This window comes from Ceratotherium simum, chromosome 4 (genome assembly GCF_057802395.1).
Source record: "Ceratotherium simum simum isolate JZ-2026a chromosome 4, ASM5780239v1, whole genome shotgun sequence".
NCBI lineage: Eukaryota > Metazoa > Chordata > Mammalia > Perissodactyla > Rhinocerotidae > Ceratotherium > Ceratotherium simum.
The window spans coordinates 1,484,588-1,510,449 of record NC_141903.1 but is presented as its reverse complement, the minus strand read 5'-3'; the positions used below and the strand labels follow the sequence as shown (position 1 = coordinate 1,510,449).

The following is a 25,862-nucleotide window of genomic DNA, read 5'->3' as shown; positions in this document are numbered from 1 at the left end:
CGAACCCGGGCCGCCAGCAGCGGAGCGCGTGCGCTTAACTGCTAAGCCACGGGGCTGGCCCCTAGATGATTTTCAAATAAGATAAGATATTAGATATTAATTACCAAACATAAGTTTATCTGCTTTTGGCTTCTCATTAGCGAGAGACTAAAAGGTGTGTTGGGTTTATTGGTGAACACGTCTTGTGGTTTTTTTGTTTTGTTGTTGGCTTTTTTTTTTTTTTGTGAGGAAGATCAGCCCTGAGCTAACATCTGATGCCAATTCTCCTCTTTTTTATGAGGAACACTGGCCCTGAGCTAACATCCGTGCTCATCTTCCTCTACTTTATATGGGATGCCACCACAGCATGGCTCAACAAGCAGTGTGTCGGTGCGCACCTGGGATCTGAACCCGCGAACCCCGGGCCGCTGCAGCAGAGCACGTGTACACATGCACTTAACTGCTTGTGCCACCGGGCCGGCCCCTCTTGTGGTTTATTTTTATTTTTGTATTTTTTGTGTGTGAGGAAGATCAGCCCTGAGCTAACATCCATGCCAATCCTACTCTTTTTTTTTTTTTTGCTGATCAAGACTGGCCCTGGGCTAACATCTTCCTCCACTTTATATGGGATGCTGCCACAGGATGGCCTGACAAGTGGTGCATCAGTGCGTGCCTGGAATCTGAACCCAGGCTACCAACAGCAGAGCACACACACTTAACCGCTACACCACAAGGCCAGCCCCTGTCTTGTGGTTTATTAAAAGATTGTACTATATCAAGCCATGCCGCGGTGGTGTCCCACATAAAGTAGAGGAAGATGGGCACAGATGTTATCCCAGGGCCAGTCTTCCTCAGCAAAAAGAGGAGCATTGGCAGTGGATGTTAGCTCAGGGCTAATCTTCCTCACACACACAAAAAGATGGTACTATAAAGTAACACGTTTCCAGAAATTATAAAAAGTGTTTATAAATTTTCCAAGCCACAGAATGCTAAAGTAAAAGAAAGTTTATAATTGCTTACTTAGTTTTCGGCAAAAGTTAAGTTTTATAAGGGTTAAAAATTCTAATATATGATTATAGCTACTAGAAATTAATAAGGAAAATATGTTTGTATTCAAGGAAAATAAGAGATATGTTTTCAGTAAAGAAAATATAAAGAATGGAAATATTTTTGTTTGTTTGGTTAAGGAAGATAAATTTGTCCTAAAATACTGGAAGGAAAAAAGGATGGCATGAGACAAATTCTGAATGTAAAAAGAAAGTTATAAAAGGTTTGTAAAGGAGGAATTCTGAAAAAAGAGTTTCGTACGTGGTCAAGTTGGCTGCTTGAAATAAATGAGTTTTAATATCAAAAGTAAAGTGGTGAAAAATTAGAATTTGTTTTTTTCCCTCTCTTAAAAGGATAATTTTCTTAAACTTTTAGTCTGCTCTTGATAAAGAGAGTATGGACGGTTTTTTCTTTGAATAGTCTACCAGAAGGGTAGGAATTTTATGTTTTATCAAAATAAATTTCTTGTATTTTTTATTAGGTCTTTAATCATAGGTGCTGAGGTTTTTCTTCCAGCTATTTAATCTTCTACATTCACCTGAAAATTGTTAATTGTCACCATGGTTAAATGGATAACTAAGCCTTGTTTAAAAGGGACCTATGGTATTATGTGGGTAAATCTTACTGATGTAAGTGTTGTAAAAATTATATAACAGGGCCAGCCCCGTGGCTTAGTGGTTAAGTGCGCGCACTCTGCTACTGGCGGCCCGGGTTCGGATCCCAGGCGCTCACCGACGCACCGCTTGTCCGGCCATGTTGAGGCCGTGTCCCACATACAGCAACTAGAAGGATGTGCAACTATGACATACAACTGTCTACTGGGGCTTTGGGGTAAAAAAAAAAAAGAGGAGGATTGGCAATAGATGTTAGCTCAGAGCCGGTCTTCCTCAGAAAAAAGAGGAGGATTACCACGGATGTTAGCTCATGGCTGATCTTCCTCACAAAAAAAATAAATAAATAATAAAAAAATAAAAATTATATTACATTCCTAGAATTCTGATCTGTCCTGGTTATTGTCATAATTCTAGTTATTATTTTAAAGTGTTTTATGTCACAGAAATAACCAAGTTTCTTTGTCAATTGTCATTTTTAAGTCTTTTGGTGTTCACAGACAGTTATTGTTTTACTCTGATGCTTTTGCAAATGTTTTCATCTTCAGAGAGATTCTTGGAAAGGACTCTGACATTTACTCTGGAATACAGGTTTCTGACAAACTTTCAGATTGTAAAACTGAACTCAGTAGGAAATTACAGAACTCTAACAGAGAAACTGATGGCCCCATAAAACTGCTAACAGAAGATTAAGATCAAATCAATTACACAGGGGGCCATCCCTGTGGCATAGCAGTTAAGTGTGTGCATTCTGCTGCTGGCAGACCAGGTTCAGATCCTGGGTGAGCACCAACACACCGCTTGTCATGCCATGCTGTGGTGGCATCCCATATAAAGTGGAGGAAGATGGGCACAGATGTTAGCCCCGAGCCAGTCTTCCTCAGCAAAAAGAGGAGGATTGGCATGGATGTTAGCTCAGGGCGATCTTCCTCACAAAAAAAAAAGAAAAATCAATTACACAGGACTGAATGAACTGATAAGGATGATTATAATTTTCATGACTTTTTGTTTAAAATAGTGCTGATTTTTTTAAAAAAATATTTTGTTTTTTCAGATTTAAGAAAAGCTTTTTCTCTTTTTCCTTAAACTAACTATGACTTATAGCAACTTGGTAAATTATACTTTTGTAAACAGAATTGAAACATTTATCTTTTTCTTTCTACCTGATCCCTCCAGAATTTGGAAACTCTTAGTAAGTGAATAATCTTATTTCATGGCAATATAGTTATTTGCATAAGTTCAATAAGAATCTGTTCTCCTTATAACAGGACACAATTGGAAACATAGGTTATATTACCAAAGCTTTGACTGGGATGTCATATTTGAGAGAAACATGCATAGACTCAGATATGACCAGACAGCTTTTGAGAGACAAAGATTAGACTTTATGGAATAAAGCCACATGGAAATATTGGCCTGGTATTTTGTTTACAGTGTCCCCAGCAACCTTACTGGGTAAATAAAGAAGGTCACTTATCTGGCAGGTGCTTGGAACCTCAATATTTTGGGGAACCTCAAAAGAGGAATTCACCCAAACCTGTAGGTATTACAGGCAAGTCTGATGACAAAGTCCTTGGCTTGGCTTTCCTGACTTCAAGAGGCCTTTGAAGTTCAATTTGAGATTCCTTATAAAAGTTCCAGTAGGGCCGGCCCCGTGGCTTGGTGGTTAAGTGAGCGCGCTCCACTGCTGGCGACCCGGGTTCGGATCCCGGGCTCGCACCAACGCGCTGCTTCTCCGGCCATGCTGAGGCCGCGTCCCACATACAGCAACTAGAAGGATGTGCAGCTATGACACGCAACTATCTACTGGGGCTTTGGGGGGAAAAATAAATAAATAAAATCTTTAAAAAAAAAAAAAAAAAAAAAAAAAAAAAGTTCCAGCAAAGCAGAGTTAAAAGAGCCTATATGATCAATTGCTATTCTTGCTGTACTTGTGTAAATAACTGGGCCAAATTTATTGAAATTAGACTTATTTTACAAACCAGTTAGTCTTAATTTGGCTATCTTTGGTAAAATTGAGGGTGATTGTCAAGAGAAAAATCATTTCAGTAAAAACTATAGTACACATTTGTGGGTATTAGATGCTCGTTTTGTTAATTGTCTTTGAGGTTTTTGTTTTTCTACCTGTAAACTGGACTGGATCCTGAATTCTTCCAGTCTCCTGAAATATCTGGCTACAAATCTCCAAACTAACATTTTCAATTTTTTTCCATCATTTTCATTTGGAATCATTGAGAACTGAAACCACCCTTGCTCCTGAAGTCCTACAAACTGAAGCTAGACAACTTGATGTAAACTTAAGAGAGATCACCACGATAGCATGCCTGTTGCTGTGTAAGCCACTCAAAAGGATACCTGAACACCCAAACATCACCACAGACATTTCAAGCTGCAAAAGATGCTTTGACACTGACATCTAGAAATCTTCTTAACTGGCTGTCCTCTGAACTCAGAAACTGGTTTATAATTTGCTCCAACCATTAACCTTGTTTTTCTTTTTGTTTCCATGGAAATGCTTCTTATTAAATACCTAATTGCTTGCTTCCACAATATAGACCTAACTTTGGGAGCCCATATGAATCACCACCTCCTGAAATGAATTTAACTGGACTGATCTATTATCAGGACTAAGAAGTGTGTCTAGTGAGATGGAACAATCTACCACTCAGCTTCTGGACTACAAAACTTCTTAAAGTTTCAAAGGACTGTGAAACATCTTAAAGTTTCAAAGGTGGGACTGTGGGGGATCAGAATTGGCCACCCCAAAATGTGTCTCTTTGCCTTGGCTTGATTATTTTTAAGAACAAAAGACTCTGAAACTTTGGCCTTCCTCCTAACTGCCTAAAAGAATTTAAGATAAAAGGCCTGTCCCCAGGATGGGCCATCACCATAGATAACTCTGGGTAGTGATAGACTGGGAGGGTCCTTCCTAAGCCATTCTTATCAAAGCTCTCTTTTCCATTTCCATGTGAATTGCCTCCCTCCTCTTTGAATTCCCAAACCACTACCCCCAACAACCTCCTTTGTCTTTAGCTGAAGATGGTATTTAAGATGAGAACCTCCACCGTTTTGTTGAGTTGCTCAGTTTTCCTGCATCTCTCTCATGTATACATGTTATAAAGCTTTGTTTGATTTTCTCCTGTTATTCTCTCTCATGTCAATTTAATTCATAGCCCAGCCAGAAGGACCCAGAGCGGGTAGAGGATATATCTTCCTCCCCTACAAGGTCTTTGTGTTATTTTAGTAGGACAATTGGTGAAATTTGAATAAAATCTCTAAAACAGCTGACAGGATTGTATCAATGTTAATTTCTTAGTTTACGTAGTTGATTTATGGTTATATAAGATTTTAACATTAGAGGAAGCTGGGTGAAGAGTATATGGGAGGGGCTGGCCCAGTGGCGTAGCAGTTAAGTGTGCATGTTCTGCTTCAGCGGCCTGGGGTTTGTGGGTTCGGATCCCGGGTGTGCACCAATGCACTGCTTGTCAAGCCATGCTGTGGTGGTGTCCCATATAAAGTAGAGGAGGATGGGCACAGATGTCAGCCCAAGGCCAATCTTCCTAACCAAAAAAAAAAGAGGAGGATTGGCATCAGATGTTAGCTCAGGGGTAATCTTCCTCAAAAAAAAAATTTTTTTTGTAAAGAGTATATGGGAACTGTGTACTATTTTTGCAACATTTTTTGGAATTAAAATAATTTCAAAATATATTTCTTTCTTTCTTTCTTTCTTTTTCTTTTTGTGAGGAAGATCAGCCCTCAGCTAACATCTGATGCCAATCCTCCTCCTTTTTGCTGAGGAAGACTGGCCCTGGGCTAACATCTATGTCCATCTTCCTCTACTTTATATGGGACACTACCACAGCATGGTTTGACAAGCGGTGTGTCAGTGTGCTCCCAGGATCCGAACCTGTGAACCCCGGGCCGCCAAAGCTGAGCGCACGCACTATATATATTTTTAATTTAAGCTTAGGGTGTAAGTTGTGCTGCTTATGATGGTCTATGATACTAAAGTTGTGATGTCTCTTCAACATAATAGTTCTGCTGGCCTTTCCAGTCTGCAGAGGTCCTTGGTGAGCTCAGCTTCAGGGAGGAGTTTTTTCACTTCCCTTGTCATGTTGGCACCTCAGGGCTGCACAGGACGATGGGTGGGTGGCCTGTGCCTGGAGGGCTTTAGGCTAGACCTCTGTCAGCCTGAGCAGGCCCAGCCCAGGCAAGGGCCCGAGAGGCTGGGCAAGCTCATAAGGAGGCAGGTGCAGAACGAGGGGCCTGGGGAGGCTCCAGGGGCTGAGACCCCAGTCCCTGCCTGGACATCTGCCCAGGGATTTCCTCAGAAGCCGCTGATGTTAAGCTTCAGCTTCCTGTCGCCAGGACAGAAGGGGACGAGCTCAGAAGGGAGGAGGTCTGGGCCTCAGAGGAAACGAGAGCTTGGCAGAGAGGAAGCCTGAACACATGCGGAGACCCATGGACACAGAGCTGTGGACGAGCTCGGAGACACTCACAAGCACAGGGGCCCTGAGGGACACCCAGGTGTGTAACGCATTGCCCTACGGGCAGCACGATGTGCAGACACACACGGTTCATGCAAACACGCTGGCACATAGCACACCCATCGGCATGTGTCCCACCCTTCAGGCAGGCCAGGCTGGGGCCAGAGGGGAGATCAGAGCAGGGGCTGCAGTCAGGACAGGTTTCAGGGAGGAAGGGGGCTGAGTGGGCAGAGAGGGGGCTTGAGGACGCCTTTGGCATCTGCTCTCAGGCACTCCTGTCCGTTCCCGAGCTTCTGTCAGTCATTCCCCCATCACTGAGCACATACTTCTACTACTGTTAGGCCTCGTCTAAAGCGGGGCACAGACATGGAGACCCAGCCCTGCCCCTGAGGAACCCACAGAGCCCCCAGCTGGGGAACTGCTGGTTCCCTGGGATGATAATGGCCAAAGGGCATTCACTGGGCATTGGCCAGGTGATAAGAAGAGAAAAGTGGTTCTTGGGGAGCCCAGCAGACAGAAAAGCCCTCAGGCTTGGGGACAGCAAGGAAGGAGGCCAGGTGGGTGGCAAGGGCAGAGCTCCCAAGGTCACATGACCCCGATGTATGGAGAACTCCCTGAGTGACTAGGCAGGGGGCACCAGGGCACCACGGTGGCCCAGGACCAGGTGCAGTAGCAGTGGCCCCGAGGACCTAGCTGCTCTGTCCCTCCCACAGCACGGCCTGTGCTTGCTTGGGGCCTCGCCAGCTTCTGCTTGTGCTTGTGTATCAGTCTGGATTCTGCCACCACTGACGAAAACCCACCTCAAACCAGCTTGAGCCAAAAGGAGAAGTGGTCATCTTACAAAACAGAAACGCTGAACAGCCAGGGGGGTGTTCCAGGCATGGTGGTCCCAGGGCTCTAGGACATGAGCCACCTCCCTCCTTGCAGCATGGCCCCATGTTGGCTCCATCCTCCTCAGGGTGGCGAAGAGTCACCAGTGGACCCTCGGTTATCTCCCTCCTCACTCCTAGCTTCCCTTCCCAAAGTTCTAAGGAAGTTTCCAGAACTTCGTTTCACCATCTTGAGTTAGCCTTGGTTCACAGTCAGTTTTGGTTCCTGCGTCCAGCCCACAGGCCTGGGGGGGCAGGAGGCAGCTCTGTCCGGACCACAGGACCTGAATGTGCAGAGGGTCGGGGCCTCAGGAAGGAGGGATGCAGGGCAGGCAGAAATGGCAGATGACTGTTCTGGGGTCAGAGGCCTGGGAGAGGATGGGTTCAGCCATCCTGAGGGGGGGTGACCCACCCTGCCAGGCCAGCCAGGCAGCCTTCGGGATGGCCCATGTGCATGGAGCGCAAGCAGCTGTGAGGCTGGCAGACATGAGGTTTCCTGGTGGGGAGCAAGGCCGTGGCTGTGCCCACTGTGGTCCCGATACCGGGACGCCCTCAGTCAGAGGCACATGTTACAAAGCAGCCCTGGATGGGGGGGCAGGGAAACAGAGAAGTGGGCATGTACAGCAGATGGGGGGGTCAAGGCTGGGAACTCGTGAGGAGCCTGTGACCTGTGCGAAGGTGAGAGATGACTGGGGCAGGGCAGGGCTTGGCAGGTAGCGCTGGGGGTGGATTTGAGAATGAGTGGGACTTGGTGATAGATGGGAAGTGGTGGCAGTGGGGGCTTCAGGTAGGAGCCCCTAGTTTCCTGGGACTAGACTCAGGACAAAGGGAGGAACAGAGAGCCAACCAGGATCTGCTGAGGGTGCAGGCTCTGAGGGACACTGGGACAACATGGCAGCTGGACACACTCGAGGCTGGACAGGCTGCGTTCTGCCAGCACAGGGCTAGGCTTCGAAGGGGCAAGGACTGGGAGGAAGTGGCTGGGCTGTCCCCAGCTGGCTGCTTTCCTGCCCAAGCTCCGCCTGGCCCTGGTTTCCGCCTGCTCAGCCCAACCAGGCTCCCTGGCCTCTGGCCATGGTTACGCCCCTCCCCCACACTCTCCTCCACCGAGAAGGGGTGGGGAGAGCGGGCCACTCTTCCTCTCCTGGGCCAGCCTCCGAGCAGCACAGTGGCTGAAAAGAGCTCAGCAGCTAGTCCTCTCACACGCCAGCCGGGCCGGCAGAGCTGCAGGCACCATGAAGGACGAGGTGGCTCTTCTGGCCACTGTCACCCTCCTGGGAGTCCTGCTGCAAGGTGGGGAGGCTTTTGTTCGGGAGGTGGGTGGGCCTCACACGCCTGCAGCCTGCCTTCTGCCCTCTAGACCCCGGGGAGGTGCTGGAGGGCCCAGGCCAAGGTGAGGGAAGAGGCAGGGCCTCCGGCCCAGACTCCTGGTGCCCATGCTCTTCTGACCCCACCATTGGAGGCTGGGATGCCCCAGGGCTGAGGATTTGCACTTTCCCCAGGTGGGGAGGGGGGAAGCCCTGGAGGGCTGTCTGCAGCGTAAACTGTGAAACCCTGGGCAAGGACCAAGGCCAAGAGAGGCAGCGATAGAAAAAGGCCCTTAGGGACGACTGAGGTAGGCATGCCAGGTGTCTGGCTTGGGGTTGGGGTGGTAGCCCCTGGACCAGCATAAAATACCCTGGAGGAGGACAGGGGGCTTTCAGAGAGCAGGTGGGGCACCCAGCTGTGTTGGACAGTAGGCCCTGGGGGGGGTGCCAGGATGCTGGGTGCTCTGGTGCTGCCTACAGAAGTGGGACAGTCACGGGCCTGGTGCAGACCTGCTCCAGCCAGTCCCTGCCTCCTCCAGCTGTCTCCTCTCTGGGTATCCCAGCAAGAAGGCCCATCCTCCAGCCCTGCCTTCAAAGGCACCCTCTTCATGCTGGGACCATGTGGAGCTGGACAGGGGTTGGAACTTGCTCCCCAGGCCCCCAAAGGGGCCTGCTTGGTGCATATCTCAGATTGGCCCTAGAGGATGCATTCTCGAGCCAGATAGCCCTGCTGCTTGGGATACCATTGCCACACAGCATATAGGCTAGTACAAGGCACAGCTGGGGACGGGGACCCTGGAGGGACCAAGCAGATGGGCTAACTTCACCTATAGCCACACCAGCAAGCTTGGCCCTCAGCCCCTACTCATTTGCCACAGGGACCCCTCCAGATCCTACACTGTGCTAGCACGGCTACCCTTGGCACCCACAGTGCACTTAGATGAGACATGTCTGCCGAGGGCCTGGCACCAAGGGCTCCAGAGCACAGTACTTACAGGAAGACAGTGGGGGACACCCAGCATTGGGGCTGTGTGATGGGGGCCTGGCCTGGGATCAAGGACCCCTGCCCACAGAGCTCCCCTCAGGCCAGCCCACCCTCGGCTCCCACCCATGCTATACCAGAACCCCGGAGGCCTGGGGTTGGACCAGAAAAGTTCCAGCTGCAACCACCCAGGGGCAGGAGAGAGGATGTTTGTCAGATTTATGCCAGAGTCCAGAGCACCTGAACAGGAAAACTGAGACAGGAGCCCACGCCACAGTGTGGAAGCACACGGATCCAGGCTTGAGTGACCCGGGCCTGAAGCAGGGTCAGGAGGTCCTTCCTGGTGGCTCTGTAGGGGGCGGACCAGGGACTGTTGTGCTCCCCTGCACGTGGAAGGATGCAGCCAGCTCTGCCCTCAGGCCTTCCTTCTCCCTGCCTAGGGGCCCCAAAGCCAGGGTCCAGGCCTAGTGAGCGGGAGCTGGGTATTTGCCTGTGTTTTGCAAGTCAAATGATTTGCTGGAACAAAGTCCCGTGCAGCCCCTCCTCTGGGCAGGAGTCCCCGTGACTATAATTCTCCTCCCCCTACACTCACAGGGCGCCCCCGGCCGGCACCTTGCCCTCCCCATTAAGCGTCCGTGGATACTGGGCAAGCCCGGAGACGAGCAGGGTCGGGAAGTCCCCTTTAAAGGGGAGTCGTGACGAGTTCAGCGTGGAGAAGGGAGAAAAGAAGGTGCAGGGCCGGCGTGGAGGCGGGGCCCGGGGGAGGCTGCAGGCGTCGCGGCGGCCCGACCTGATGCCCGACCTGACTCCCGCCCCCTTCGGCCCCAGCCTACTTCTCCCTGCAGGTGATCTCGGCGCGGAGGGTCTTCCGCGTGTCGCCGCCGCTCACCACCGGCCCGCCCGAGTTCGAGCGTGTCTACCGAGCCCAGTGAGGCGCGGCGGGAGGGCGCGGGGCGGGAAGGAGCGAGGCGCGGGCCGACACGGTCCGAGGCCCCCGGCCGCGCCCTCACGCCGCCCCGCCCCCCGCAGAGTGAACTGCAGCGAGTACTTCCCGCTGTTCCTCGCCATGCTCTGGGTCGCCGGCATCTTCTTTCACGAAGGTCCGGGCGCGGGGCGGGGGCGCGCGCACTGGAGCCCAGGGGCCCCGCCAGCGTGCTCACCGCGCCCCGCCTGCCCGCTCGCAGGTGCGGCGGCCCTCTGCGGCCTGGTCTACCTGTTCGCACGCCTCCGCTACTTTCAGGGCTACGCGCGCTCGGCTCAGCAACGGTGAGAGCCGGGGCGGGGCTCCCGGCAGGGAAGGCGGGCGGGGAGAGGCGGCCTATGGGCGGGGACTGGACGGTCCCAGGAGGCCGGCTGGAGGCGGGCCCCTTTGGGAGGTCCAGCGGGCTGGCCCTGGCGGCGGTCCCGGCAGGGCTGGTGGGCGGGGCCGCTGGCCGCCCCGCCCCTGCCCCCCCACCCCCGCTGAGCACCGCCCGCAGGCTGGCCCCGCTGTACGCGAGCGCGCGCGCGCTCTGGCTGCTGGTGGTGCTGGCGGCGCTCGGCCTGCTCGCCCACTTCGTCCCGGTCGCGCTGCGCGCCGCGCTCCTCGGACGGCTCCGGACGCTGCTGCCCAGGGCCTGAGACGGAGGACGCCGGATCGGCGGAGCTACAGAAGAGCCCGGGCCTCCTGGAGGGCGGGGTACGATTGCTCACCCCCGCTTTGAAGTCTCGAATTAAAGTGCCTGTGACCGGAGCCCGAACGCGTTCTCTGGGTCGGAGGGGCCCGGCCCGGGGTCGCAGCGGCCAGGTGGGCTTCCCGGGGGCAGCAGGGGCGCGGCCGCGGAAGGAAGGGGGCCTTTCCCCGGGACCGGGGCTCGATGCAGTTCTCTCCTGCCTGCTCCCAGCCCCTGGAGCCACACACCGGGCCCGCGGGTGCCCTTTCCTGCCGGCGTCAGAACTCTTCGGAGGCCTGCTCTCCACTGACCCTTAGCCGCCCTTGTCCCCTGGCCTTCACACCCGACACCAGGGACTTTTTTACCTTGTCAGCGCTTGGTCCCTGTCATCCACAACAGTATAAGTGTTCAGGCACCCCGCCCTTCGTGAAGCCATGGGGACCACGACGAAGATGGTCAGTGTAGTCGTGTTAGGCTTTCTCAAGAAAACGCCCAAGTGCCTTGGGGGACCAGACCATGGGAAGGTGGCCAACAGTGTCCCTAAAGAGGTGACTTTTAGCCGAGCTGGCAGAGGAGAGGAGCTTTCCAAGCAGGGCAACAGCATGTACAAAGGTCCCCAAGGAGAGAAAGGTCTCCTGTACAAAGGCAGGAGACCCTAAATTGTGTCAGAGACCCAGGGGGGAGAGATGAGCGGGGCCTTGGGGACCGTGGACGACGACAGGGCTGAGACCCAGGAAGGAGGGGGTACGAGGAAACAGGAGATGCCTTCGGTTGAGAGGCCGCCATAGCAAGTTGGGGCGGGATGATGGGAGCTAAGGGGAGCAAGGGGTAGGGGGTCCTCATGGAGCGAGGGCAGCTTTGGGCACCTGGCCCCGGGCTCGCGCCCGCTCCACCGCGAGTTACTGACCAACAGGGCGGCCCAGACCGTCCCAGGAAATGGGGGTGACGTGTGAAACTGCGCAGAGGGCAAGTCCCCCTCCGTGGCGGGCGTGGCTGCGGGTGGGGCTGGGGGCGCCGGGTCTCCCCCCACCACCCGGAGCTCGGGGTTCTCCCTCGGAGGCGTGCATTTCATTAACCCTTTATTACAAGTCACGCTCTTATAGAAGTATAGGTGGACTTACGTGAAAAAATCAAATGTATCCAAGAATAAAAAACACAGCACAGAAAGTAGTATATGCATTCCAGTGTTCGCGCCGGAGATAGCTGGCACCCAGGAAGAAGCTCTTCTCCACCGGCCTGGCTCCAGGCCTCAAGTGCGAACTGCTCCAGGCCTCAAGGGCCGGCCTCAGGCACAGTGTGGGGGCCGCCTACCTACTCCTGTGGCCCGGCGCAGGGCAGCACCAGCTCCTGGGGCCTCTAGGCCAGCAGAGACCCCAGGCCGCCAGCGGTCACCAGGCAGGACCCCTCAGGCTGGGGTGGCGGCGCCTGGACTGGCCCTCCAGGGGCAGCAGCCAGACATCCCAGGTCTCTTGGGCTTCAGGGCCAGTGAAGTGCAGCCAGGAGCCCTTGGCTTAGTCAGCCTTTTTCAGGAAGATCTAGAGGAGCAGGGCTCAGGGTTAGTGGGGCCTCGGAGCCAGCCCTGGTCTAGCCACTCGGAACAGCTCCCGGCGCCCCGCCCTGCCCTGCCGCACCGCACCTCACTCAGAATGACCCACACCGGAGAGTCTGTCTGGATGGAGAGGCGCAGTGCTTCCAGGGGGCCGAAGGCAGGGTCCACCTCGCCCTCTGCCACACCCTTGTAGAAGGAGCCTGGGGGAGGGCAGCGCTGAGAGGCTGTCCCAAGGCCCCTGTCCCCCAGCCTCTCCCACACCTCTGCCTACCTGACCCCACTCACCAATCTGGAGGTAGCCGTCAGGGCTCCGGGGGTACCGGAGGGTGGCTGAGCGGCCCTCCTGTAGGGCCTCCTTGTCCGACTGAGGATTCTGGGGGCAAAATCAAGGGGCTGAAGCCAGGGGCTAGGGGAGGGCAGGCCTCAGTGCACACCCACACCTTTCACACTCACATCAAAGGGCAGCACCTCCACAGACGTGTTGAAGAGCTTGTCCTCCGGGTGCTCAATGTTCCCACTTCGGAAGAAGAACCTGCAGCCAGACAGGCCTGTGAGCTGCTGCAGGGGTGGGCCGGGCCGCCCAGCAGGGAAAAGGCCAGGCCTGGGCCAGGGGAGCAGTATGTGGGCCCTAGGGGAGGCTGCACCAGGCAACCAGGGCCTTATTCATAGGGACGATGGTGATGGGCAATGTCACTGAGCTCCTGTGGGCACTGCCTGACTTAGTCTTTACAAGGTAGCTACCATTATGAGCCCCACTTTTCAGACAAGGAAACCGAGGCATGGTGAGGTTAAGTAATTTGTTGGGGGTCACAGAGGGACATATGCAGGTCCAGAAATTTATGGTGAGGGCTATACCCTGGTAGCCACCCTCCTCCAAGGTGGACCTGTGGGTGCTGGCACTGACCGCTCAAGACGCAGTGGCTGAAAGAAGCGGAAGCGGATGAAGTCCCCTGCCGCAGGCGTGAAGGCCCAGAAGAAATCCTCGCGCAAGTAGGCCTTCTCCAGGGTGAAGTGCTGATATGTCTTGAGGCTCGTGCTCACTTCAGCCGGTGGGTTTACGTGCTCCTTCCGCAGTGCCTGCTTCCCAAAGTCCTTGTCCTGCAACCACCGGTGCTAGAGGGGGCCTGGACTTGCCCTGCCACTCCCTTGCCCCGCCCTCAGCCCAGCTCTGCATGTCCTGGGCCAGGCTCAAGTGGGGAACAGCTCACCTTCAGTTTCTGGATCTTGCCTGCCAGCGAGGAGTGCGTGCCCACGTGTTGGAAGAGGGATGGCTTGAAGCGGATCCGCAGGTTGGCCTTCTGCCGGTCACAGTGCTTCTATGGAGGGAGGGTGACACTCTAGGGCTCAGCTCAGTCCCACCTCCCAGGCCAGGGCCTCCCGCAGCCAGCGGCAGTTTCCTTGCATCCGGCGTGTGGAGGCTGACAGTCCATGCTGGAGGCTGCACGCCCCACCGCCCCACCCGCCTCTGTGCAGCCCCTGCTCACCGCATCCTTCTCTGGGTTGCAGACTTTCACCCACAGAATATGGTCCAAAAGCCAGTCAATGGGCTTGTCTCGGTAGAACATGAGAATGAACTCCACAATCAGGCTCAGATCCAGTGACTTGAACATCTTGCCTGGAGGTGGGAGTGGGGGGAACGGGGCACTGAGTGGGCAGCTTTGCCCTGTTCTACTTCCTCTTAATCCCTGTGGGGGCCACTGGGGAGGGTCTCACAGCAAACCGTGTGGGCTGGCTGCAGGCAGGGGTGGGTACAAGGGGGCAGATGGGAATGGTGAGCCCAATATCCCCGATGCAGAGAGTGGGCGGGAGCAGGCCAGGAGGGGCCGCAGCCAGCACTCCAGGCAGGGCCCGATCTGGGCGAAGGCTCACAGCACGACACTGCATGGTACTGGGGATGGGGAGCAGGGCAGCGGGCTGAGAGGTGATGACAGAGAGGTGATGATGGGCAGGCCTGGGGCTCTGGTCAGGTCAGTGGGGTGGGATGGGGGTGGCACACCGATGAAGCCCAGCTGGGAGAACTCCAGGATCATCCAGTCGTCTGAGGGCTGCTGCAGTGCAAAGTTCTTCATGGTGCTCAGGTAGTTGGGCTTGGCCACAATGTCATCCTCCAGCTGCAAAGCGGTGGGTAGAAGGGGGCTGGACTGAGAATGGCAGAGGGGCAGGCAGGGCTCCCCACCCAGGCCCAGCCAGGGTCGGGGGTGGGGGCAGAGCAGGGTCTCAGAGCTGACCTGCACGTAGTAGATGCCTTTGGACTGTGCGTACATCATGAGGAAGCAGTAATCGAGGTTCTGTTTGGTCCTCCACCTGTGGGCCGGGTGGTGCCTCAGGAGCTCAGAACCCTCCACCTCCAGGGTGGCTACCACCCTCCCCCCAGGCGGAGGTCCTCCAGTGGAGAAACAGATGCACTGAAGGGAAGTGCCTGGGGCTCAGACACCAACAGCCTAGGTTCTCAGCACAGGTGGGTGGGCTGCTGAGAGGACAGGCAGAGGGTGCTAGTACCTGACTCTCTCCTTGGGGTCCCCAAAGGACTCTCGGAGGCGGGAGAAGTCAGGATAGAAGTGGGGGGAAGGGGAGATGACCTCCAGGAGCCCGGAATGGATCTCCGTGGGAAACCTAGGGGACAGGAAGGCCCAGTGGGTGTGCAACCTCCAGGGACTGGAGTGGGGGCAGAGTTGAGCTAGCCAGACCCAGTCCCTTTCCTAAGGCCCACTAGGCAGACATCCCCCAAACCACACCCATCCTACCGAGGCAGTGAGGCTCCAGAGGGGCTGGGCCACCTCTACATCTCCACCGCCTTTCAGCCAAGAGGGGAAGCACCCTCTCCCACAGAGGGAAGGGGGAGGCAGGTACCTGCCCACCCAAGAGCCCATCAATGGTCCTCCCTCCACCAGCTCTGCAGGCTGCCAGTACTCACAAGGCCTTAATGTTCTCTGTCACCACCGAGGTGTACTGTGGGTCAGTCTGTGGGGAGACCAAGTGCCCTCCCTAAGCTGGGCTGCCACCACAAATGACCTGGAAGAAGGGGCTGAGGGAAGGGTGCAGGCTGCGGATGGCACCACACACAGAGGGAGTGAGCCCCCATCCTGAGGGCCAAGTAAGGCTGGGCCTGGGGGCCACAGGTGCCTCCGAAAAAGCCCTTTGGGGTACCTCGGTCCGTGGGGGGGTGGCGAACTAGGTAACTGGCATCTCCAAGAGGGGGCACTAAAATGTTTCTCGTTAACATTATCTTGATAAATTTGTGAATCAAACTGACAGCTGAACTTCTGGTAGCTTTTTCTGAACGTTGCTGTTTTCATTTCTCCTTGTTATTTTGTGCGTGTGTCCTCCTCTGAATGTCCCCCGACCCCAGCCCACTCGCCTCGGCGATCAGCACCACGATGACCGCGTCCTCCTTCTCCTGCCGGCTCAGCTCCGAGATGAGCGAGTGCAGCGTGTCCGTCAGGTAGGAGTGCACCTCGCGCCGCACGCTGGGGATGCCCATCACCACCGACACTGCAGGGTGCGAGGGTCAGCACGGCGGGGTGCCTGACGGCCCGGCCCGTCTCTGCCCCTCCCGCCCGCCCCTACCTCCAGTGCGGCCCTGGCCCACGCGCACGGCCGGCTGCAGGCTGCCCTCCTTGGCCAGCAGGTGCGGCAGGTGGTGGAAGACGGTGGGCAGGTGCAGAGCGTGCTTGTGCGACATGTTCCACGGCTTCAGTCGTGGGTCCTCTGGTGGGTCGGGAAGGGACGGGTCAGATGGCTGGCCTTCGGTCAGCCCCACCTCCCCCGCCGCCTCCTGCTCCGCCGCTCACCCGTCAGGCGGCCCCAGGTGCGATTGCCGTCACCGTCTCTCAGCGCCTGCCTCTCCGACACGGCCCTCTTGATCTCGTCCAGCACCAGGTTGAGCTCCTTGGAGCGCTTGAGGCTCTCCTGCTCAGCCACATGCAGCCGGTCGCGCAGCGCCAGGAACTCCCGCTGGTACACGTCCACCACATCGCCTGTGGGTGGTGTGCACGCTGTCACCAGGGGGCAGCCTGGAGCTGACCCACTGCCCCTTGAGTGTGCCAGCCAATCTGTGCTATAGCCCACCTACATCAGTTCTACCTGAGGGTACAGACGGGACACTCTGAGGTCACACTCACGCTCACACTTGGGGGAGAAAAGCCTCCACCAGGGAGATTAGCCCTCTCCCCGATATGTCCTCCTTTGAGGAGGTATCTGAAGTGGGAGGACTGCAGGATCACTTTCAGCCCCAGGTAGGACAATCCCAAGCAGGGGCTGGAGCAGCCTCAGACTGGATTCTCTCCATCGGGCGGCTCCCAGAGCCCCTCTGGCTTCTTCTCACACAATCTGCTCCTTCCAGGAGACGGGACACCCAAGGTCCCATCCAGGGACCAAGAACCCAGCCCTTCCTCAAGGGGCTTCTTAGGCCCCCAGCCTTCCCCTCTCCCTCCTCTCAGCCTCTGCACTTTGCTCCCCAGCCCCCTTCACAGAGGAGACCACAGGCAGCCCCACCCCCAAGGCCCTCTGGGGACAGACAACCTCCCTGGACTCCTTCTCCCTCCTCCAAGTAGGGCTGAGCCTCAGGGACCATCCATCACTGTCGTCAGGATCAGGCCTTGGTTGCTCATTCCGCACTGGGCACCAGCCCTGGATTCTGTCAGTCTCACACCCGAGGGGGCTGCTGCAGTTACAGCACCCAGAGCTCAGACGAGAAAATGAAGTTGAGAAACTAGCCCAGGATCACTCCCGAGTCCGTGGGCAGAGAGGGGACACGAGCTCTGAATGCCCTGAGGCCTGCTTCTCTGGAGACCCGTGTTGGGCCTGGGCTACTTAAAAGGGTCTGCACGCCATCCTGGGGGACCTATGTCAGAACCTTCAGCTGGCCCTTGCTGGGGCATTAGGGGTGCAGATAGGCCAGGAGAGCACAGAGGTGGGACTGCCTGACGGTGGAGAGGAATCCCCGGGGCACAAGTGTCTGGCTCCATTGATCTGGCAGGGCCCAGCAAGCAAGAATGTCACAAAGGCCACCCTGCCTGCAGCTGGGGCTAGCAGGTCCCGCCTAGGGCGCGCTCAGCACCTTCTCTGATCTCTCTGCCGTCTCTATCTGCCATCACACACAACTCCTCTGCCTCATCGTCCGGCTATGCCTTCACGCATGCTGCTGCTTCTGCCTAGGACCCCCTTCTCTTCTGGGCCGAAGGAAAAACCATGTAGCCTTCAAGGCCTGGTTTCAAAGTCTCCCAGTCTAGGACGCCTTCCAGAAGTCCTCTCCCACTCCAGGCAGCACTTCTGTTCCTTGATCCCTGGCGGGGTCACAGCCCTCAGCATGCCCTGTGCACCAAAGGTCACAACCAAGGCAAAGTTTGGTCACCTCAGGACATACCCCCTTCTACAGCTGGGGGGACAGAGGTCTCCGTGCTAAGTCCGGGGAAAGGGAAGACCCTCGGAGGAGGGAGAGGGAGAGGGTGCCGGCCGTATCCTCCCTGAGGCATTCTAAACCCAGCTTGTGCTAGCCTCCCTCCCACACCCTGCCCCCTGGGGCTAAGGGCCAAGGCCACTCCCGGCTTCTGAGCTTGGGGACAGCCCTGTGGGGGAGGGAGAGAGAGTCACATTACCGGATCCGGATGCGTGAGGCTCTGCACAGGGTTCCGAGGCCAGGTTACCCTGGAAACCCGACCCCTTGAACGGGAGCTGGCCACCCCCAACACGCACCTGCCTACCCCACCGCCAGTGACAGGGAGGGGGACTGGAGGTGCTGAAGCCCAGCAGCAAGGAGTTCAGAGCTGCCTAGACACTGCAGGTGGCCTCCCTCCTGCCTGGCTGAGACCCCACGCACCTGCCTATTGGTCCCCAATGCCCACCCCAGTGAGGTGGAGCCACTGAATCCTGCAGGGGCAGCCCTTGTGCCCCTAGCCACACCTAAGGCAGCCCCCTGCGGTAGGGCCCTCTGTGAAGTGGGGGGTGAGAAGGCCTCACGCCCACCCCACTGCTGCCCTTATTCTCCCTCACTGGCCTTCTTGGACCTTTAGGTAGGCCACGCTTTGTCCAGCCTTAGCCTGCCCCAGGTCGGGCAGTGCTGGGCACTGCTGCCTGAATCACCCTGCTCTCTACCCTGGCCTCCCCTCCCAGGGCTTCCTGGGCCTGGCTCCTGCCCACACCCACCGTTCTGTCATTTCCCTGAACACTGCAGGCCCTGTCCCTCAGCAGCCTGCCCTGTTCCCGCCCTGCCTGCAAGCTCCCACACCTGACCCTCACCCCTGGCTTCTCCGGTCAGGGGTCCACTCTGTCCTTGACGAGACTCAAGTTCTGTGACTGCACCCCCATGGGCTGAGCCTCAGGCCAGGCCTCTGCCAGGCCATCCTGGCACTCCACAACCTTCATGGGCTGGGTGACTGGACTCAAGTGGTGAGTGGGCTAGGAAGGCAGCTCAAACGATGGGAGGGGCAGAGGCCTGGGGTGCCCCTGGCCTCTGGGGGGCAGGGCAGAAGTTTCTGAGAGCTAGAGCTGAGGGGCACTTGGCTTCTCCTTCCATCCACACCCTCACACTCCAGGGTGGTGGTGGGGGGGGGGCGGTGAGGGCCTGGCCCCAGGTGCAGCTGGCCCCAGGGAAGGACTGCGGCTGTGGCCAGAGTATTGGAGACTGTTAAGCTACAGGTGGGGCTGGGGCGTGGCGAGGAAGCAGGTATCTACCGCTCTCCCAGACTTGCACCCACCATCCCAGTGGTCAAGGAGGGTGTCCATCGTTGCTGAAGTCTGGGCTGCTTGGGGGGTAAGCCCGGCCCAGGACTGAGGAGAGGGAACAGCTTGGACACTGGAGAGGGTCACGTGGCCAAGGCCAGTCCCCTGGAGGGTGTGCTGTCCTCCCTGGGGATGGGCCTTCAGCAGGTGCTCGGCTGAGGGCTCGTCTGCGAGCTAGCAGAGCTGCTGCACAAATTTGGTCAAAGATGGACCCAAACCCGAATCCAGGCTCTGTCTTGCCAGGGCGTGTGTGTCCTTCCTGGCCCTTGGCTTCCAGGATGCCACCTGCTTCTGCTGCCTCCTTCCTCTCTGGCTTCCTGCCCACCCTTCCCTACAGATCTGGGTTTCTCTGCCCTTCTTCTAAGTATCTGTGCCTGAGCCAGCCGTATGCTGAGCTCCCCCCACGCTGCAAACTGGAAACCAAGGGCCAGTATGGCATCTCCATAGGCTTAATTCAATTGTCTACATCTAACAATGAGAAGGTTCAGAGAGAGCCCAGATTCAAGATTCTCTTGAGGCCTCCAAAGACCTGGTCCTCCTGTGCCCCCCAAAACAGTGACACCCCCTCACCTCACCGGCTCCTGGGCTTCTGTGCCCCAGGGACAAGGACCCCTGCATCCAAGCCCCACACTTCTTTGGCTGGGGGTGCTCTCGTTGTCGCCAGAGTCTTGAAGTGCCAGCCTCCTGGATGCTCTGCTCAGGGAGAGTGAGCCCTAATGGAGCCACTGGGATCCCCCTCACTCCACTGCTCTGGGACACTGGCTCCCTGTGGCCAGCCAGGCCCCCAGAGATGGTGTCCTAGTGGAGGCCCTGCGTTTCAGCTGCTGACATCAGGCTGAGGACATGGGGCTGCTGCAGGAGGCACACAGGAACTGCAGCCTGGCCAAAGACATAGCGCCAGGGCTCGTCATTTCACCCACAATGGGACAAATGTGCCCCAGCCTGACGGATATGGTCCCACCTTGGTCTCCATGCCAGTCTGCTTACGTAGCCACTCTCCATAAGGGTCCAAAATGCCATGCCCCGGGTGACATACTCCACCTATAGAAAACTCTGCTCCAGCCATGCTCTCCCTCCAGGTGGCACACCTCACGTACAGAGCTGTAGAGAACTCTGCCCCAGCCATGCCCTCCCTGTGCCCCAAGGGCAGCCCAGGCCTCCACCCAAACAGGAGGACTGCAGTGGGCTGGGCTGGGCAGGCAGGAGCCAGGAGGGGACCTGGAGGATCAGGAAGGCTCCAGCTCCTTCCCCTGCCTCACTGCGCTGTTGGGAAACAGGAAGCAGAAGGTGAGAGTGATGAGAGGGTTAGCAGGCCGCAGCCTGATCCTGCTGAGGCCTCCCACAGGAAGGCCAAGAGGCAGGAAGGAAGGAAGCAGCTCTCCCAGCGCCTCCTGTGCTGCAGGCTGAGTGGACAAGGGCCTGCGCCCGCCTCCTGAGCCCTGGGCCAAGGCCCCCCACAAGCCCCAGCCACCTCAACCAACACCCAGTGACTCCAGCCAGTGCTGCCCCTGCCCCAAGTCTGCTGGCCACACTCCGAGGGCCATGGAGGGTACTGGCCAGACTGACCAAACTTCAAGTGGGTGGCGGTGGCCCAATGAGGTCACACAAAATAAGTTAATGGTGGCCGGGCTGGGCTGGCTGCTCATGAAGCCCTCCACACACTCCCCAGGCCAGCAGCCACAGCAAGGCTTCCCCAGCACCCAGGTCTCTGCGGAGGAGGGCTGCCGAGCCCCCGGGGAGCAGGACCTGCAGTGCTGGATGGATGCGCGGACTTCTGGCTGCGCCCTCACACCTGTCTCAGAAACACCGCCTGCTCACGCCCAGGTGCCTGGAGCTGCTACCTTGGGGACCACCTAGTCACAGCCACCTCTGTGACCTTGCGTCTCTATCCGTCTGAGAACTCCGAGGTCCCCCGCTGGCCAGTGGGAGCAACCACCCTAACATCGGCATAACTGTACTCAGAGGCCGGGCCGAGCGCCGCACGGGAACCCACCAACCGCTCGGCGGGGCGGCCCAGTCCAGGCCGGAGGAGAATTTCGTGATTCCGGCAGCAAACAAGTTGGGGCGAGGATGGGAGGGGCGTCCTCCCGCGCCGCCCGGGCGGGGAAGGGGCGCTCGCGTCGGCTTCCGGCCGCCTCCCGCGGCCACTGCCCGGAGCCCGCGCGGGCCCGGAGCCCAGGTGCGCCCAGGTGCGGGCGCCGGGCGCGCGGCGGGGGAGGGGCTCACCTTTCTGGCCGCCGAGCGCCGCGTACCAGGAGAGCGAGAGGAAGGCGCACAGGCAGAAGAGCAGCAGCGTCAGGAAGGGGCCGTTGCGGAGCCTCATCTCCTCGGGTCCGCGGGGGGCGCCAGCGGGGCCGAGGCTGCATGGCCCGGGGCGCCGGGGCCGGGGCGCGGGGGCCAGAGGGCGGCGGGGGCCCCGGCCCCGGGGCGGGGAGGAGCTGGGGGCCCGGGCCGGGCACCGCGCGGACGGCTCCTGCGGGGCGCGGGCGGCGTCGGCGCCGGGCCGGGCCGAGCCGGGCTGGGCTGGGCTGGGCGGCGAGAGCCGCGGCCCGGCCTGAATCCGGGGCCGCCGCGGAGTCGGCCGCGCAGGGCGGGGCGGCCTGGATTTAAAGGGGCCGCATCACCCGCCGCCGCCACCGGCACCGCGAGGGGCGGGGTGGGCGACCCGCGCCCGGGATCCCGCCCTCCCGTCTGGGGACAGCGGCCCCGCGTGCGCTGGCGCGTCCCGAGCCTTGGGGAACCCGGGCTCCCGCCTCAGGTAGGTCGAGGCTGGAGCCTTCGTGAGTGCGGGTCGGCTGCGGTGGAGGCGGCACGCCGGGGCCTCACAACCTCTTCTCGGTAACATCTCCATTATGAACCCTCCCCCAGATCCATACATCACAGGCATCCCAGACCCATTTACTCGGGATCCTCAGGCCTCTCCCCCTGGTCTGAGGGGTCTGGGTGGGGGCAGGGGAAAGGTATAGCTGGAGCTGGTCTTGCCTCCAGCTGGGAGGCTCAGCGGAGTGGCCGCTGCCTGCACCGACGCCCACGGGCTCTTCCCCTCCCGTAATCTCTTTCTAGTCTGCCGGATAAAGGGTGCTGGGGACGGGCAGTCAAAATAGGGACAATGGGCCGTTTTCAGGAGTAAGAGAGCCGATGCGTGTGGGTGCTGGACACTCAGCGGGGCTGGCCTCCCGGTGCCAGGCGCAGGTGGGCAGGAGGCAGGCGAAACCACAGAGTGATGGGGGCTGCGACCCCTAACGGTCCAGCGTCGCCTCCTCCTTCACCGCAGGGCGCTTACACCTTCTTTCTATCCTAATTGCAGGCTTTCCCCAGCCCACTGTGGAACCGGGAAGGGCACAGACAGTAAAGGGACTGTCCTGCGCAGGAACTGGGGGGAGCGCCCTTGCCACTTCCCTGCTTGGGCCTGGGCACCATTCCTGAGTCCTGGTTCCCAGCATTGGCTGCAAGGACATCGGGAGGCCCACTCTTGGGGGTGGGTTCAGACTGGGAGACATTAGTTAGAGATCTATCCTCCTCTTCCAGCCCAGGCCTGCACCTGGGGCGGGATGCCCCAGGGTCTGGGCATGCGCCTCTGCAGAGGTGTTGATGCCAGGAGCAGGTGAGGCCAGGCTAGTGATGAAGCTTCGGATTTCCTGCAGGCCTGATTCCAATGCTGACACAGCAGCGCTGCTCTCCTTACTTGCTAATGAACTTGGTGAACTGAGACTGGGCCTTGTTGGAGCCTTCTGGGGGAAACTGTCTTGTTCTGTGTTCCTATATTTTCACAGGCATCTTCTATTTGTGGCAAGGGATAATGGTTTTTCATTTGGACTGTGATATAAAGGGTTTAAATTTTTTTCTAAATGTGTATTTAAGTTTCAAAGTGAGTTGATTTAAGGAAAATTGTTACAGCAGTAAAAATTGAGATGGCCCGTCAGTGATTAAAGCTTGGGAAGCTTATCTGAGTCTCCTCCCCCTCCACACTCTGGCTTTGGAGAGGAGGAACAGGGATGAGGGAGGCCCAGGAGGAGGGTGGGATTCTGCTCTGATGCCTGGGGAGTACAGGGCCTCTGTCAGAAATGGGACTGCCTAGCACCAGGGCCCGGGAGAAGAACGGTGATTGATTTTGGGAAGTGTGAGCTCTGGAGGGATGGAGAGTGGGCGAGGGGCTAGGTGAGTAGGCTGGAGGGGGCCATACCCCAAAACTGATGGCTGGGGTTGGGCAGCCATAGGGGTCTGGGTGGTGGAGACTGAGGGCAGTCCTTCCAGATTCCCCCAGCCAGTCTGCCTTTCCATGCCTCCTCACCTCTGCCCCATCAGAATCCCAGGAGGGGGTCCTGTGGGCCATGTCAGGGACACACACCCATGACTTGTCTGATAATGGGTCAGCACCAGGCCTGACTGCCCTGCCAGGGTTGTCACTGGTGACAAGAGACATCCTGAAGGAAAGCCAGGGTGCTCCCACAAGAAGGGGGCTGGAAGTGGGGTGGTCATGGAAAGAGAGCAGAAGCCTAAGGGGGTGAAGTCACCAAGGGTTTACAGAAGTGACATCATAGTGAGGGAAGGCCCACTGTTCCTTGATTCATTAGTTCCTGCATGCATTCATTCATTCATTCTGCCCACTGTTGCTGAGAGCCTCTCTGGGCCTGGGCCCTGCCGTCCCAGTGCTGGGAGGCCTTTAGCCTGACCCTCACTCTAGCCTCTGCACTCCCAACTTTTCCCTCGGAAACAGGAGCAGCAGTTGCCTCGCTCCTGGGCTCCTGGCCAGTGTCCACTGCTCCGGTGCCTTTGCAGTAATCAATTCCTCAGGGCCTGCCTGCAGCTCAGACTCCCTCCAGGCACTTCCAGGCAGGTGAGCTCTGCCTGTCACCCTGCGGCCCAGGGTGGGGCACCCCCTCACCTAAGGGTTCAGCTTTTCATGCCTGGGGACAGCAACTCCACCCCCCACCCAGGAGAGGATGGAGCCAAGTGGGCCCAGAAAAGTCTTACTTTCCCTTCAGACCCCAGGCTGGGGCCCCTACTCCTTTGTTCTTGCTTCCCACAGAGTGAAAATGCCCTTCTGTGTTGGGATTACATGCCAGCCCTCAGCTCACTTTGCCTTCCTGGAGATTTTCTGGGACAGCCCTTGGAGGTGGCCAGTCCTTCCATCCTTCTTCACAGGGCTTCTTAAGCTGTGGGCCAGGGATCCAGAATTGGGCAGGTCCAGCTGAGATGAGGAAAAAAAAAAAATCCATCTTTATTTTCACTAATTTCTAACCCTCTATCGGAAAGTTGGTATTTCCTTCAATTATGAATGGAGGCAGCAAAGTCCAGGAGAATGAGCAGTGTTACCGCACAAAAATGGGGTTCTCCTACCTGATGTGTATAAACAAGCCAATTAATTACAGCATCGGCTTTTGGGAGAATTCAGCTCTATTCTGCGAGATCGACCTGGAGAGAGACAGGGGTGCGTGCCCTCAGATCTGTCTCCCTGATTCAGGATTTGGGGTGAAATTTAAGAGGTTAGGGAGAACAGCCTGGCACACAGAAATGCTGGCAGGACAGGTTTTGATTGGTGGGCTTCAAGCATTTATGGTAAGGTTCTAAACATTTATGATGAGGTGGGGAAGGAATTTAAACACCGGATCTTCCTGAATGACAGACCCCTCGTTTCTGATGAGAGTCTGACTTTGAAGTTCCGGTCGTGTTTCGGTCATGCCCCGGTCCTTTGGTTCCGTGGGGAGGAGAATCTTTGGTTCCACAGTCATTTCAAGTCAAGATTTCTTCTTCTGTGCATGCCCTGGCTAATGTGACTGCAAATTTTCTGAAAGACAATTTCTTCATTACTCTTGATAAGATGGGGTCAGTTGAACTGGTCCTGGAGGGCCCAAGGTGACAGTAGTGCTTGTGACTGCCACACACAAATCACAGAGCTTTTCACTCACTATAGGTGTTGCAGACACTTCAATAATGGTTACACACAACTATTTCATGTTTCTGGTATTTATTAGTCCTGCCTCTTTATCTCATAAGTTAATGAGTTAATAAAGAATCACAGATATTTCTATATCACAAATGTGTGTTTTTATATTTTGATATTTGCATTTCAATATCAGTAGTCTTTTTGTAATGTGATATACTTTTATGCATTTCAAAACATGCTTCTAAGCACGGTTCCTTGGTCTTCTCCAGAGGCTGACGGTGACTCTGGCACAGTGAGAGTTTGGCAGGCCTGCCCTGAGCATCCCTCACCTCATCCCTCCACCGACCCTTTCCTGAGATGTCTCACTCCCTTATTCATTTATAACACATGTTCTGAGTGTCCATCATGGGCCAGACGTGCTTGAGTCACTAGAGACACAGACACACTGTGTGCTGACATCTACCTGGTCCCTGCCCTGCCAGAGTCCCGCCCATAGCCACTGTGCCCAGTGCTGGAAAGGTAAGGTTCGTGGGGCTCAGAAAGCTTATAATGGGGGAAACTACTGTGCCAAAGGACAGAGGGCCTCCCTGGGAAAGTGAAGGTAGCCATTTGACCCAGGGGAGAGGAGGAGTTGCTTCAGCAAATGCTCTGGTGGGCCAAGCATGTGTCATGTGCCTACAGCACCCTACCCCCAATGGTAGGGGAGAAATGGATCCCCAAAAGAAAATTTGCATCCAGAAAAGGGATGGAAATTGAGCAGGGCAATGTGACT

At 56.7% G+C, this 25,862-nt stretch overlaps 2 protein-coding genes across 10 annotated transcripts; one reads left to right on the top strand and one right to left on the bottom strand.

Annotated features, from left to right (window-relative positions):
* The first annotated feature begins 8,147 nt into the window (after nt 1–8,147).
* Nucleotides 8,148–11,898, top strand: LTC4S (leukotriene C4 synthase). 3 transcript variants are annotated; one of them, XM_087429213.1, is made up of 5 exons: nt 8,148–8,286; nt 10,128–10,210; nt 10,312–10,382; nt 10,467–10,548; nt 10,761–11,898. In XM_087429213.1, the coding sequence occupies exons 1-5, from the start codon at nt 8,229–8,231 to the stop codon at nt 10,983–10,985; spliced, it is 519 nt and encodes a 172-aa protein (XP_087285339.1). In that variant the 5' UTR covers nt 8,148–8,228; the 3' UTR covers nt 10,986–11,898. The 3 variants fall into 3 exon arrangements, with proteins under 3 accessions (XP_087285339.1, XP_004428487.1, XP_087285338.1); XM_004428430.3 differs by having other exon boundaries at nt 10,111–10,210; XM_087429212.1 differs by having other exon boundaries at nt 10,111–10,210; nt 10,312–10,548.
* Nucleotides 11,899–11,996: 98 nt separating this feature from the next.
* MGAT4B (alpha-1,3-mannosyl-glycoprotein 4-beta-N-acetylglucosaminyltransferase B) lies at nt 11,997–24,368 on the bottom strand. Of its 7 annotated transcripts, none has more exons than XM_087429207.1 (15): nt 24,282–24,368; nt 16,275–16,460; nt 16,051–16,191; nt 15,842–15,975; nt 15,398–15,444; nt 14,983–15,096; nt 14,712–14,787; nt 14,480–14,594; nt 13,968–14,098; nt 13,692–13,799; nt 13,388–13,581; nt 12,937–13,015; nt 12,769–12,856; nt 12,571–12,683; nt 11,997–12,469 (listed from the first exon to the last, which is right to left on the bottom strand). In XM_087429207.1, the coding sequence occupies exons 1-15, from the start codon at nt 24,334–24,336 to the stop codon at nt 12,446–12,448; spliced, it is 1,605 nt and encodes a 534-aa protein (XP_087285333.1). In that variant the 5' UTR covers nt 24,337–24,368; the 3' UTR covers nt 11,997–12,445. The 7 variants fall into 7 exon arrangements, with proteins under 7 accessions (XP_087285333.1, XP_087285332.1, XP_087285331.1 ...); XM_087429206.1 differs by lacking the exon at nt 24,282–24,368 and adding an exon at nt 21,430–21,738 and having other exon boundaries at nt 13,388–13,560; XM_087429205.1 differs by lacking the exon at nt 24,282–24,368 and adding an exon at nt 21,430–21,737 and having other exon boundaries at nt 12,769–12,847.
* Nucleotides 24,369–25,862: the final 1,494 nt, after the last annotated feature.